General features: G+C 39.4%; 1 protein-coding gene across 1 annotated transcript in view; it reads left to right on the forward strand.

Moving 5' to 3' along the window:
• FSTL5 (follistatin like 5) overlaps window positions 1–12,477 on the forward strand; it is a 538,172-nt gene that overhangs the window by 446,658 nt on the left and 79,037 nt on the right. Inside the window, exon 11 of the mRNA XM_069976180.1 lies at window positions 6,102–6,236. Within this exon, the coding sequence (XP_069832281.1) occupies window positions 6,102–6,236 (135 nt within the window). The remainder of the gene's footprint in view (window positions 1–6,101; window positions 6,237–12,477) is intronic.

Here is a 12,477-nt window from a genome sequence, read left to right on the forward strand (position 1 = left end):
TAGTGACGCAAAAAATAAGGACTCATGTGGGTTTCTAGGTGAAAAAAATGCTATGGTCTATAAAACACAAGGAGGAAAAAATAAAAACGCAAAAGCGAAAAATTGGCTCCTTCCTTAAGAGGTTAAGAAGGATTGTTCTAAATCAAGGTTTCAACCTTTAGTACAACTCTATTTTAATATTACTTAAAAGGGCACAATGTCAGAAAGCTAAATAAATTGTATTTTGCTTCTATTTAAGTTTGTCACAGTTCTCTCTACTGCCACCTCTGTCTATGGCAGGAACTTTCCAAAGCAGTAGCAAATCCTCATAGAAAACCTCTACTGCTCTGCACAGTTCTTGTCACTGACAGAGGTGGCAATAGAGAGCACTGTCCCAGACTGAAAAAAATACACCACTTCCTGCAGTACATAAAGCAGCTGATAAGTACTGGAAGACTTGAGATTTTTAATAGAAGTAAATTACAAATCTTTATAGCTTTCTGACACCAATTGAATTGGGGGGGGGGGGGGGGTGCCCTCCCAAATTGTGTTTTAAACTCAATAAAATTTGTATTTTTTATGTTTGGATTTAGGAATCAGTTGCCCAATCTGTTTGGATCAGTTGCATCTTTGCAATAAATAGGTACTGTGCTGGAATATCCATTTTAAATACAGTACATTGAAATGAAGAGGCTTCCTTAATGCAGTGCTTCACAATTCGAGTCCTCAGGCCTCACCAACAGGTCATGTTTTGAGAATATCCCACACAAAGCACACCTGTGATAATACCTGATGCACTGAGAATAATTGTATCACCTGTGAAAAACTAAGGAAAACCTCAAAACATGACCTGTTGGTGAGACCTGAGGACTGGAATTGAGAAGCACTGCCTTAATGGATCATTTCACTTACAAGAACATAGCACACACACACACACAGTAACAAACAAAAACAAAGATCACTAACTTTGTAAACCTCTTGAGTGCACCAAGGTGTACCTTTGGGGCATCCTGCAACTGCAAGTAATAACTCTAAACCTGTATTCTTGACATAATGTTAAAACTATGTGGTCTAATATAATTGGATTTACATATCTAAGCAAGCTGTACCAGTCGCTTTGCCTTCCTTCAATGTTCAATTCCCATGAATTTACAATAATCCAGACATCAGCCAATTTTTATGACTCTGATTCCTTAAAACAATTTTGTTGCTGACAGATATTTATTTTAATATCTCCAAATATATTATTTTTTATCCCATGTGATATACTGTCCGTGGATGCCTGGCTTTAGTAATCCCTTGTCATGTCGCAATACTCACAAATGAGTTAGACCTTGACGCAAAAGGGGCCCTTTGTGTGTCAATACTCACAACTGAGTGGGACTTAAGGGCAGGGGCGGATTAACTTTACCATAGGCCCCAGGCTGTTCACCAAGAATGGGCCCCCCACCCCACTGTAACTATGGCAGTACAGGACAGATAATGTCATGATGTCCTGATTTGTGCAAAATTGCCATAAAAAAACCAGTGATTTTTTTGCAAATCATGGCGGAAGTGTAGCCAGGAGACAGCACACCATTGAAAGTATAAGTCTTTTTGGGTGGTCATGGGCCCCCCAGGAGCTCAGGACCCCGGGCTACCGCCCGAAACGCCCCTATTATAATTCACTACTGCTTAAGGGGCTACGTATCATGGTGTTTCGTGATCTTTCACTGGGAGGCACATCTTGGCCACGGGTTTTCTTTCCTGGGGGGATATCTGACTATTCTCATGTTATGAGACTCACAACTGAGGCTCCACAGAATGCTTTTTTACACACAAGGCTCCTCTAGGAGCATGTTTGTTGTTGTAAGATAAAACTGCATTAATTATTTAAAGTTAAAAAAATCTCAAAACCTGTGATACTATTTTAAAATCTGGATGTATTTCTGCATATAGTATATGTGCTGTCTCATTAAAACAATTTAGGCTTTATAAAAAAAAAAAAAACAATCCTTAGATATTGATTGACAGGTAATTACAAGACTTTTAGAAGTCATGCAAATTGTATGCATTTAATTTATTGCTCAGCTGCTCCTCTCTTTCACACTGATGCCTACTCCAAGATATATTAATCTTGTAACAAATGAAACTCAAAACCTGTCATATACCAGATGTTTTAGAACTAGCAGTATTGGACAGAATGACACTTTTTATATAGATTTTCAGTGTCTGGCCATTTTTTTTCCTAGTTAATGTCTTATAAGACAAATAAGTAATTTCTAACAATATGTTACTTGATCAAAAAATGAAAGTTCATTGTTGATAACAATCAACAATACATACATAATAGATATATGAACAAAAGTAGGAAAATCACAGACTTTTTTGGCCTTTTTTACCTTATCATGCCTTAAAAAAGGACCTGGAAAGCCTCATTGTGGAGACAGGTCAACCTGTGGCCATTGTCTTTTTTTAGATGGTCTAACCCTACATTATTTTTATACTGGTGTACTCTCTCACTGTAATTCTGCCAGAAAGATTAAGAGGAGACTGCTGAAAGGTTTACTCTACAGAACAGATGTGTCAGCATATTATTACACTTAGTGTGTTTATATTGCTCCTCACGTCTGAAAAAAGCTATTTTTTAACCAATTAAAGAGGACCTATGGCAATAGTAGATGTTATTGTAATTAAACAGCCTAGGAGGCTCTGATTACATACCTTTTTGCAGTTTCTTGATATGCCCGCTTGTTGACAAGATCTATCTATCTATCTATCTATCTATCTAGCTGTTTGTGATTGGGTGAATAAACCTTCACTTTATATTACTGGAGTGCCGTCCTCGTGTCTACATTTTGGTTATCTATCTATCTATCTATCTATCTATCTATCTATCTATCTACAGCAGTACCTCTGTTCTCAAACCTAATCAGTTCTGGAAGGCTGTTCCAGAACAGAGAAGTTCAAGAACCAAGCTGTAAGTTTTCATAAGGAACAATGTGAAATTAATTGTTTTTTACACTCCATCGGTCAAGTGCACCCGGCCCACAGAGCATAAAAGCTAGCAGAAAGTAGCGGTGCATCTTGCACCACTAGTTACTGTAAAGAGTAGGGATTCCCATCATTCTGGTGGGAATCCCCACTCTGTGTTCCCCAGAGAAAGAGAGGCAGGAGCGGTTAAAACTTGCTGCGCCACTGCTGTTTCTCTCAGCTGTGAGTGACACTCAATTAAGAAGCAGAAATTGCCCTCATTATGATGGGAATCCCCGCTTCTTTACAGGGTGTGTCCTACAGCTGAAAGAAGCAGAAGCAGCACGGCAAGTTTAAACGGCCGTCTGCTGCTGCCTCTCTCTGTTGAACACCTTGCAAAGAAGAATCCCCTGAGATGCTGACCCCTGCACTGCTCACCTACTTTAGCAGTATCCGGATTATCCAGAATATCAGCCCTCCAGCGCCCACGCTACTTCATCAGTGGTCTTGCTCACGTACTCTTCAGCCGCTGGCGCCAGCTACTCCCTGCTGAATATGGTTCCTGGGAGCTGCCCTGGCTGTTGGAGAGAGCAGTGGGTGGTGCCAGGGAGCAGCGGGAGCCGGAGACTGCCGGTGTACGTGAGCAGTGGGAGGGCTAGCAGGGCAGCAAGATGTTCCCCAGAGAGTGGTAGCAGTGGGCAGCTTTTTTAACTTCCCACGCTGTCCCTGCTTCTCCCAGCTGCTGTGAACACTCTGTAAAGAAGCAGGGATTCCCTTCATGTGGGGAATCCCCACTTCTTTACAGAGTGTCCCCCGCAGCTGAGAGAAGCCGCAGCACAGCAAGTTTAAACAGCTGCCTGCTGCTACCGCACTCTCTGTTGTGGGGAACACAGAGCGGGGATTTCTATCATTATAACAGGATTCCCCGATCCTGTTCCTGAACACCTCAATAACTAAAACCAATTTGTGTGGACTATAGAATGCCTAATATGAAAAGAGCTTAGTGAAATTACAAGAAAATAAGTACTACCAACCAAAAAGAAAAGGGCAAGTGTAGACAGAAAAGCAAGGATAGTACCAAATAATGGTGTTCATGTCGGGGTCCACTGCTCCCCACTCATTCCGTGCTTATATTGCAGTAGCGCTTTGCATTAATTTGGGTATATTTTGTTTATGTTGTGGGAATTTGTTCCCCTTTATATTGTTAGGACCCCCTTGATGTATTCTTTGTGTTTTTAATTGTCTGTGTTTCAGTGTGTCATTTTTTCCCATGGATTAATGTTTAATAAAGAAATCATTTTTTATTTCTAATTGGTGTGCGAGGTGATTTTATATCACAGGCCCCTTTCTTTTTGGTTGGGAACACCTCAATAACTCTCAGTTATCACCCCCTGATTTTGTTCATATACAAAATGAAACTTCAGGTAGAAATTTTGTTTGAATACCAAAGCGTTCGAACACCAAGGTATTCAGGAACCGAGGTATTACTGTACTCGAACTGCAGGGTCAGAATGGGGGCAGAAATTTATAGGGAGTGCTTGGGGGTACATACTGCCCCTTTAAATTTTACTGAGCCAGCATGTGTCCTGTAGAAGGTGAGGAAATGCGCACCGGTGACAAAGGGATTGAGCTGCAGTGTGAAACTGTTAATTGCCCAGTGGGGCCTGAAGATGAGGCAACATTGGGCCCTAGCTTGTGCTGTTCATGCCTCCAGAAGAGCCCGGGAGCGGGTGCAGTAGGCAGCCTGGCGCATGGGAGGTCACCACAGCCGTGAAAGTTCCCATAATTTAAATTACCTTTTTGACGTAACTAATTTTAATAATAGGATTGAATTTTAGGTGACAGGAGTTATACAGTAAGATGGTGTTTATTCTTTCATTGAGGGGAATGAATACTTAAAGGTGTCCTCAGAAAATGACCTGATGTTTAAATCAAGTATCTATGTTAAACAAATTTTTTAAGAATTTTTTGTTGCAATTTTTTAGTTTCTTATATATTTATTATAACATAATGCTAAAATCTTGCAGTTTACATTCTCACCACTGGGTCTAAAACTAAAAGGAGAGTTCCTGTTCTGTTTGTAGTGAGAAGAGGAGGCCACTATAACTGATGTGACACCAGTAGAGGATACAATAGCAGATCCCTGTGGAATGACCTCTTTAAAGGTCACAGAGTACACTCTGTAATGTTTGACAATCATCTCAAGGGGACAGACTCTGTCTATTGTTGTTTATGTCCATGAGGTTTCCTGTAGAGCATGTCACTAAATACTCTTAAAGGGGTTATCCAGTGCTACAAAAACATGGCCACTTTTTGCACAACTCTTGTCTCCAGATTGGGTGGGTTTTGAAACTAAGTTCCATTGAAATAAATAGGGCTTAATTGCAAAAAAACACCTAAACTGGAGACAAGAGTGGGGCAAAAGTGATGGTTTTTGTAGCGCTGCATAACCCCTTTAAAAATGACTCAGGCAAGATGGCAGCCTCCATTACATTGTAAAAAAGGTGAAATAAAAATAAATTCAGTCAGAAAATAAAAACAGATTAGAAAAAAGAACATGTTTTCGTATCTGACTCTTTTCAGAAAAATAAAATCTAGGTGACACATGCCCTTCAAAGAGGTTTTTCAGATTTGCTATTACTTGACCCTATCTGCAGAACAGAGGACAACTTTTCAATGGAGCAGCTGGTAACGCTCCGACCTGTGGCACCATTCAAGGAGCTAGAGATCCCTGGAGGTGAGACCCTCTACCACAATCTTGTACTTGTCCCCAATACTGTGGATAAGGGAAAAATAATAATAAATCAGAAAACCCCTTTAAGAAACAATTCGTAAATGCATAATCAAGCCCAACACATAAAATTCACACCCATTATTTAAACTAAATTAATGCCCACCTGACGATTCCCTATGAACCCACATATATAAGGAATAAAGGGCATATCAAGTAACAGGTGTGAAAACAGGGCACTCATAAGCTATTTCATCATAGTAACATGTTATTTTTTGGCATTGGCCACATGTCCTCTTTAAACAAATAAATTGAACTTTTAATCATTTGCACATATATCTCATTTTATTGCAATTATTCTTTTTTCAGCTTTAGCAGTTTCTCATAGACCGAGAAAATCAGCATATTCATTTGTAAAATATTTCCTTTCTTCCCCTAGCAAATGGCAGTGAAGTGCACATCAGCAATGTGCGCTATGAAGACACTGGAGCATATACTTGCATTGCCAAGAATACAGCTGGAGTAGATGAAGATATTTCTTCTCTCTTTGTGGAAGACTCAGCCAGAAAGACACGTATGTAATAAATTATATTACTTAAGTTTTACATACATAAGTGTATACTCATGTAAAACATGAGTACAGTTTTTGACATTCATTTCCCCACTTTACTACTGGTTATTGGTTATTGTTTTAGAACCAGCATGTAAATGGTTTATATTGTAACCCATGTGTAAGAAGACACGTGGACTTAACCTTCAGTACTAAGCTAATTTCACATGTAGTACTTCCGTCAGTCTTTGTTTCGTTTTTTTTTTCTAACCAAAACCAGGAGTGGGCTGAAAACACTGTGAGTGGGTTGAAAACACGGTAACTGGGTAAATTTATCTATTATAATTTGCCCTGCTAGTTTCACTCCTGATTTTGGTTGAAAAAAGACTGGCCAAAATACTGACAAAAATACAATGTGTGAATATATATAATGATATTACACCACTGCACTGTTAGGACCCATTAGAAAAGAAGTTCAACTCATATTCTGCCACTTTGCTTTATGCAATATGCTGCATTTATATGTTATCGCTAACTAATATGACTTTCAGTTATGTTGATAAACTATAAATTATATTAGTGTTTTAAATTTACTGTAGTGTTTTATTAAGCATAAAACAACAATAGACTACATAAACAGTTGACACCTTAATGCAAGTCAGCAAAGTTGGATAATAATTTATCAGTTTTAATCATTTACAGTACACAGTCCTTTTTTTATGAGATGATAACTGCGCTATAGAACATTAATCAGTTGGCACACACCGCAACATACTCACAATGCAGGCTGTAAAGGGGTTTTGCCGCTATCGACCATATGCTGGTAAATATCGCTGCACAGGACTTTTCTCTGCCTGCAGTAATGTTTGGTGTGCCTATTTTAATGATATACTGGTTCACAGGATAGAAACAGTTCACTTGATGTTTTTCTGTATATATATATATATATATATATATATTTTTTTTTTTTTTATTATTATTATTATTATTATTTTATTATTTATTTATTTTTTTCATTTTGGAATCCATTTTCACCTCTCTATCTTGAGGAGCCCCTCCATATTTTTTAAAGGTATAAGGCTAATTTTAAGAACCAATAGAAGTTTGTATTTGATAATTGCATCTTACCTTACCCTAGTACTTGTACTAAGGGCCCTATTACACCAAAGATTATCTGACAGATTTCTTTTAGCCAAAGCCCGGAATTGATTTGAAAAGAGGAGAAATCTTGGTCTTTCCTTTATTACCTGTTCTCTGTGTATAGTCTATTCCTGGCTTTCGCTCCAAAAATCTGTCAGATAATCTGTTGGTGTAATAGGGCCCTAAGTCTAATGCAATATAAAATAGTGCACAGGACAAAAAGTGCATTTCTTCACAGACTACCCTTGAAAACCAATACGTGATATGCCTATTTCTATGGAGATTATTCCATGCAGAAATTAATTTGTTGTTCACCGTTTTACGTTAAATAAAATTCAACATGCTAAAACTATAAAGAAAGGCACATGTTCTAGATATTTGCAGTGCAAAATGTTGGTCATTTCCTGTAGCTCGAAAAGAAGTGACTTCTTCTTGTACAACAATACCAAACCACTAAATGAAGACTAATATACAGCACCCAGTGACCATAAAGTGCTCAGATACCAAGTTAACACAAGTAAATACAGAAATGTTCAAATGAACTCACATGCAGTTTTGCATTAAGTGACTCACAGGTATTATGTATTGTGAATGTCCCAGTCGTCTGACCCCCACAGATCAGATTGTTATCCCCTGTGCTGTGGACAGGGGCTGGCTGGCAAATTTTAGCCTGGGGGGCAAGCACACAGCACTGGCCCTTGAGAGGCAGGCTAGGGGCCCATCCTTCAAGGACCACTCTGGCCCTCACCTGGTATTACCCTCCCCAAATAAGTGCGGGAAAGAAAGATACCACATGCACAGAATTATAGTATTGGGGCCAGTGTTCCTACCACGAAAAGCCCTTGTAATTGTCTTACCTCCGGATGAGATGTCTCAAGCCCCTGAGTACTTCTTTAAACCTAGTGCTCTCTCACATGCTATATAGTATGTAATGAGAGCTATCTAAGAAAAAAATATATATATACTGTATATATGTATATATATATATATATATATATATATATATATATATATATATATTTATTTATCTGTTGGATTAAAGGGAACCTATCTCCAGTGCACAGCATAGTACCTTTGGGCGCCTTTATACAGAGATATTTATCTGACAGATGTTTGAAGCCAAAGCCAGAAACAGACTATAAGCAGAGAATAGGTCATAAAGGAAAAACTGAGATTTCTCCTCTTTTCAACTCCATTCCTGGCTTTGGCCTAAAAAATCTGTCAGATAAATCTGTCTGTGTGAATGCACCCCTTAAGGTACCATGCTGTGTACCCGGTGACCCTGATATCAGTGCTGTAATCATTTACATTACCCTTCTGGTTCTCTTATCATGTTACAACCATCAGCCCTAAATCTCTACAGCACCAGCTGTTGTCAGAGGATGTACTACAACTCCCAGTATATCCTGAGGGCTGCAGACTGTAAGTAAATGCTTGGAGTTGTAGTGTTTGTAGCTGTTGTATTTGGAGGATTCTGTATTGTAAACTGGAGGCTTTGTGGGAGATCAGTATACATAGTTCTGTTGGGGCTGAGTGTGTGTGGATGTGACACCAGAACAGAACTGATAGGGGATAGAAGACATATATTGTTACTGACCAAATCCAATACACCAGTGTATAACAAACATATATTATCACTGTGACCACAACCATTACCACACCATACTAACTAATACCACCACACCATAACTGAAATCCAGTATACTAAGACCAATAATACCAGTATAAAAGAAACAAATATCACAACTAGAGATGAGAGAACCTGTAGCATGCTCGAGTCGATCCGAACCCAAACTTTCGGCATTTGATTAGCGATGGCTGCTGAAGTTGGATAAAGCCCTAAGGCTATGTGGAAAACATGGATATAGTCATTGGCTGTATCCATGTTTTTCAGACAACTTTAGAGCTTTATCCAAGTTCAGCAGCCCTCGCTAATCAAATGCCGAAAGTTCGGGTTCGGATCGACTCGAACCCGAACCCGGTTCGCTCATCTCTAATCACAACCCATTCACCACCTTTATTACTAAATACCATCCACTGTACAAATACCAGGATCATCCCCATAGAAGGTTCTCATTATTTAAATGTGTCAGCTGGTTGTGATCTCATGTCTATCTATCTCTCTATCTCTTATCTATCTATCTATCTATCTATCTATTTGTCTGTCTCCTATCTATCTATCTATCTATCTATCTATCTATTTATTTATCTCATATCTATTTATCTATCTAACTATCTATCTACCCATATAGAATAGCCTCCCCATGCATCCCCCTTATAGAATAGCCCCCCCTGTGCATCCCCCATATAAAATAGCCCCCCTGCTGTACATCCCCAATTTAGAATAGCCCTCCTTGCATCCCCCATATAGAATAGCCCCCTGTGCTTCCTCCCTTATAGAATAGCCCCCCTGTGCATCCCCCCATATAGAATAGCCCCCCCGTTCATCCCCTTATAGAATAGCCCCCGTGCACTGCACCCCCCATATAGAATAGCCCCCCGTGCATCCCCCAGCACCACCCCCCCATCAACAACAACCGCCCTAACTCCGTCACCAAAGTGACATCAGCCGCTGGGGACCTGATGTAGGTTCCTGCAGACGTGCCTGCACGCAGCACATCTGCAGCCGCGGCTCCTGGGGGCATCAGGTGGCCCGGAAGAGACCGAGGGAATAGCGCGGTGGCCGATCGCGCTATTCTCACTCGCTATTCGCAAGTCAGCTGCGGGTCGTGGCCCCCCTGCCCACCAGGCCAGCCCACCCCTGACTGTTTATTGTAGTTAGACTATTAGATTGTTTAGGATGGCATATTAACTGGTCTTAAGCAGAACAGTATAACTATGATTCTATCTTATTTCGCACATGAAATGTGTATAATTGATGGGGCCTATAGTGTAAGGCTATGTTCCCAATGCGTAATAATATTAGCGGAAAACAGCGGTCTCATTAAATAGATGGCCGCTAATAATGACCATGATCATTTTTAGCATCCGACTATGGTACAAGACGGCCGTCTTCCCCAATTTATTATACAATGGACAAAGCCTAACACTGTAAGATTTTGTATTCCTTTAGCTACTATCAAAATGAACACACTGCATACACATTTTAACATCTCTTAATAAATACCCCTAAACTGGTTGCAGGAATTTCAGCAGTGGCCGTATTAATCAAAAACTTGATTCACCAAGACAACATTTGTTTTGTGTATAATTTTCCCATCTTAATCGTTAATACATAAATCTATGTATTTGTATATGTATATGATTTTTACAGGTTTTGTTCCCTGGTAAATGATAAACACCTTACTACTCACATCTAGTAAGGTCACATGACTGATTATTTCTATTTTACATGTGTCAAAGACATTACAAGAAGCTGCAAAGTAAGTCTGGATTCACATTCCGCATTTTCATGATATTGGTTGAAAATGCTGCAGCCAGATGGTGCTTTTAAATCAAACTAAAAGTTAACCAGTCTACACAGACAGGCCCAGGTTTACCAATCTGTCTAAAAGCAGAACATTATACCAGAGCTTGTTAAGAAATGCCTGGATTGGCTTAAGAATGAAATGCCTGACCTGATCTCTGGCTGCTGCTGATAAGATGGCGCCCGTTTCAAGCTTTTAAGCAAGCTCTATTTTTTAAAAACTGCAGTACCAGTAACCACTTTAAAAACAAGATAAATGATAAAGCATTTACAATTTATATTAACCCCTTAACGACAAAGGGCGTATATTTATGCCCTATTGTCGGTAAGGGGCATCAGAATGGGGCCGCGCGGCTACCCTGATCTGAATCTGTCCTGGGTGCCGCGTGTAGCCCGGGACCGCGGCTATTAGCGGGCATGGCGATCTGATTAAAAAGGTAATCAGATGCAGCTGTCAAAGTTGACAGCTGCATCCGATTACCAGATCCAGCGCTTCCCTGTTGTCTAGTGGCGGAGATCGCTCCCCCGGGACGTTGTCCCGGAGGAGCTATCTTTTACCTGCCGGGGTCCGGGGTCCGTATCTTTTACCTGCCAGGGGGGCTTCTAGTATATGTGTGAAAAAAAGAAATAAAGTGTTGTTGTCAATAAAAAGCCCCCTCCCCTAATAAAAGTTTGAATAAATAAATAAACATGTTTACTATCGCCGCGTGCATAATCGCCCGAACTATTAATTAATCACATTACTGATCTCGCACAGTAAACTGCGTAAGCGCCAAAAAAAATCCCAAAGTGCAAAATTGAGCATTTTTGGTCGCATCAAATGCAGAAAAATTGTAATAAAAAGCAATAAAAAGTCGTATATGCGCAATCAAGGTACCGATAGAAAGTAAACATCATGGTGCAAAAAATGACACCTCATACAGCCCCATAGCCCTATAAGCCTGGGAATGGAGCGATTTTAAGGAACATATGTTTGTGAACAATGGTTTGAAATTTTTTACAGGCCATCAGATACAATAAAAGTTATACATGTTACATATCGCCGTAATCGTAAACGACTTGAGGAACATATAACAAGTCAGTTTTACCCCAGGGCGAATGGCGTAAAAACAAATACCCCCCCAAATAAACAAAATGCTTTTTTTTTCAACTTCACCACACAATTTTTTTTTTCTGGTTTTCCAGTGTACCTTATAAAAAAATTCAGCCTGTCACTGCAAAGTAAAATTAGTGGTGCAAAAAATAAGGGCTCATATAGGTCTCTAGGTGGAAAAATGTAAGTGCTATGGCCTTTTAAGCACAAGGAGGAAAAAACAAAAACGCAAAAATCGAAATTGGCTCTGTCCTTAAGGGGTTAAAGAAATGATCATTTAGGGAATGTATATAAACACTATGTGAGGGCTGTTTTTTTATTATTATTTGTGACTGTAGTTTTACTTTATCATTTACTGATTATGTTTCATATTGTTATTTTATAACAGGCAATTAGATAAACATGATTGAGATGATGACACAACATAAGGTTATCTGGCTTATCTCATTACCACCATTCCATTTAACTTAATTTTCACACATAAACATATTAAGGCTATGTTTACACAGCCATTGTTAATTTATGTTCACACAAGGTTTTTTAAGCTCCATTTAAAATAACGTCAGTCTTTCCGTTGACTTCAAGGCATTGCCATTGCAGTCAGT

The sequence above is a fragment of the Dendropsophus ebraccatus genome, chromosome 7 (assembly GCF_027789765.1).
Source record: "Dendropsophus ebraccatus isolate aDenEbr1 chromosome 7, aDenEbr1.pat, whole genome shotgun sequence".
NCBI classification, from domain to species: domain Eukaryota; kingdom Metazoa; phylum Chordata; class Amphibia; order Anura; family Hylidae; genus Dendropsophus; species Dendropsophus ebraccatus.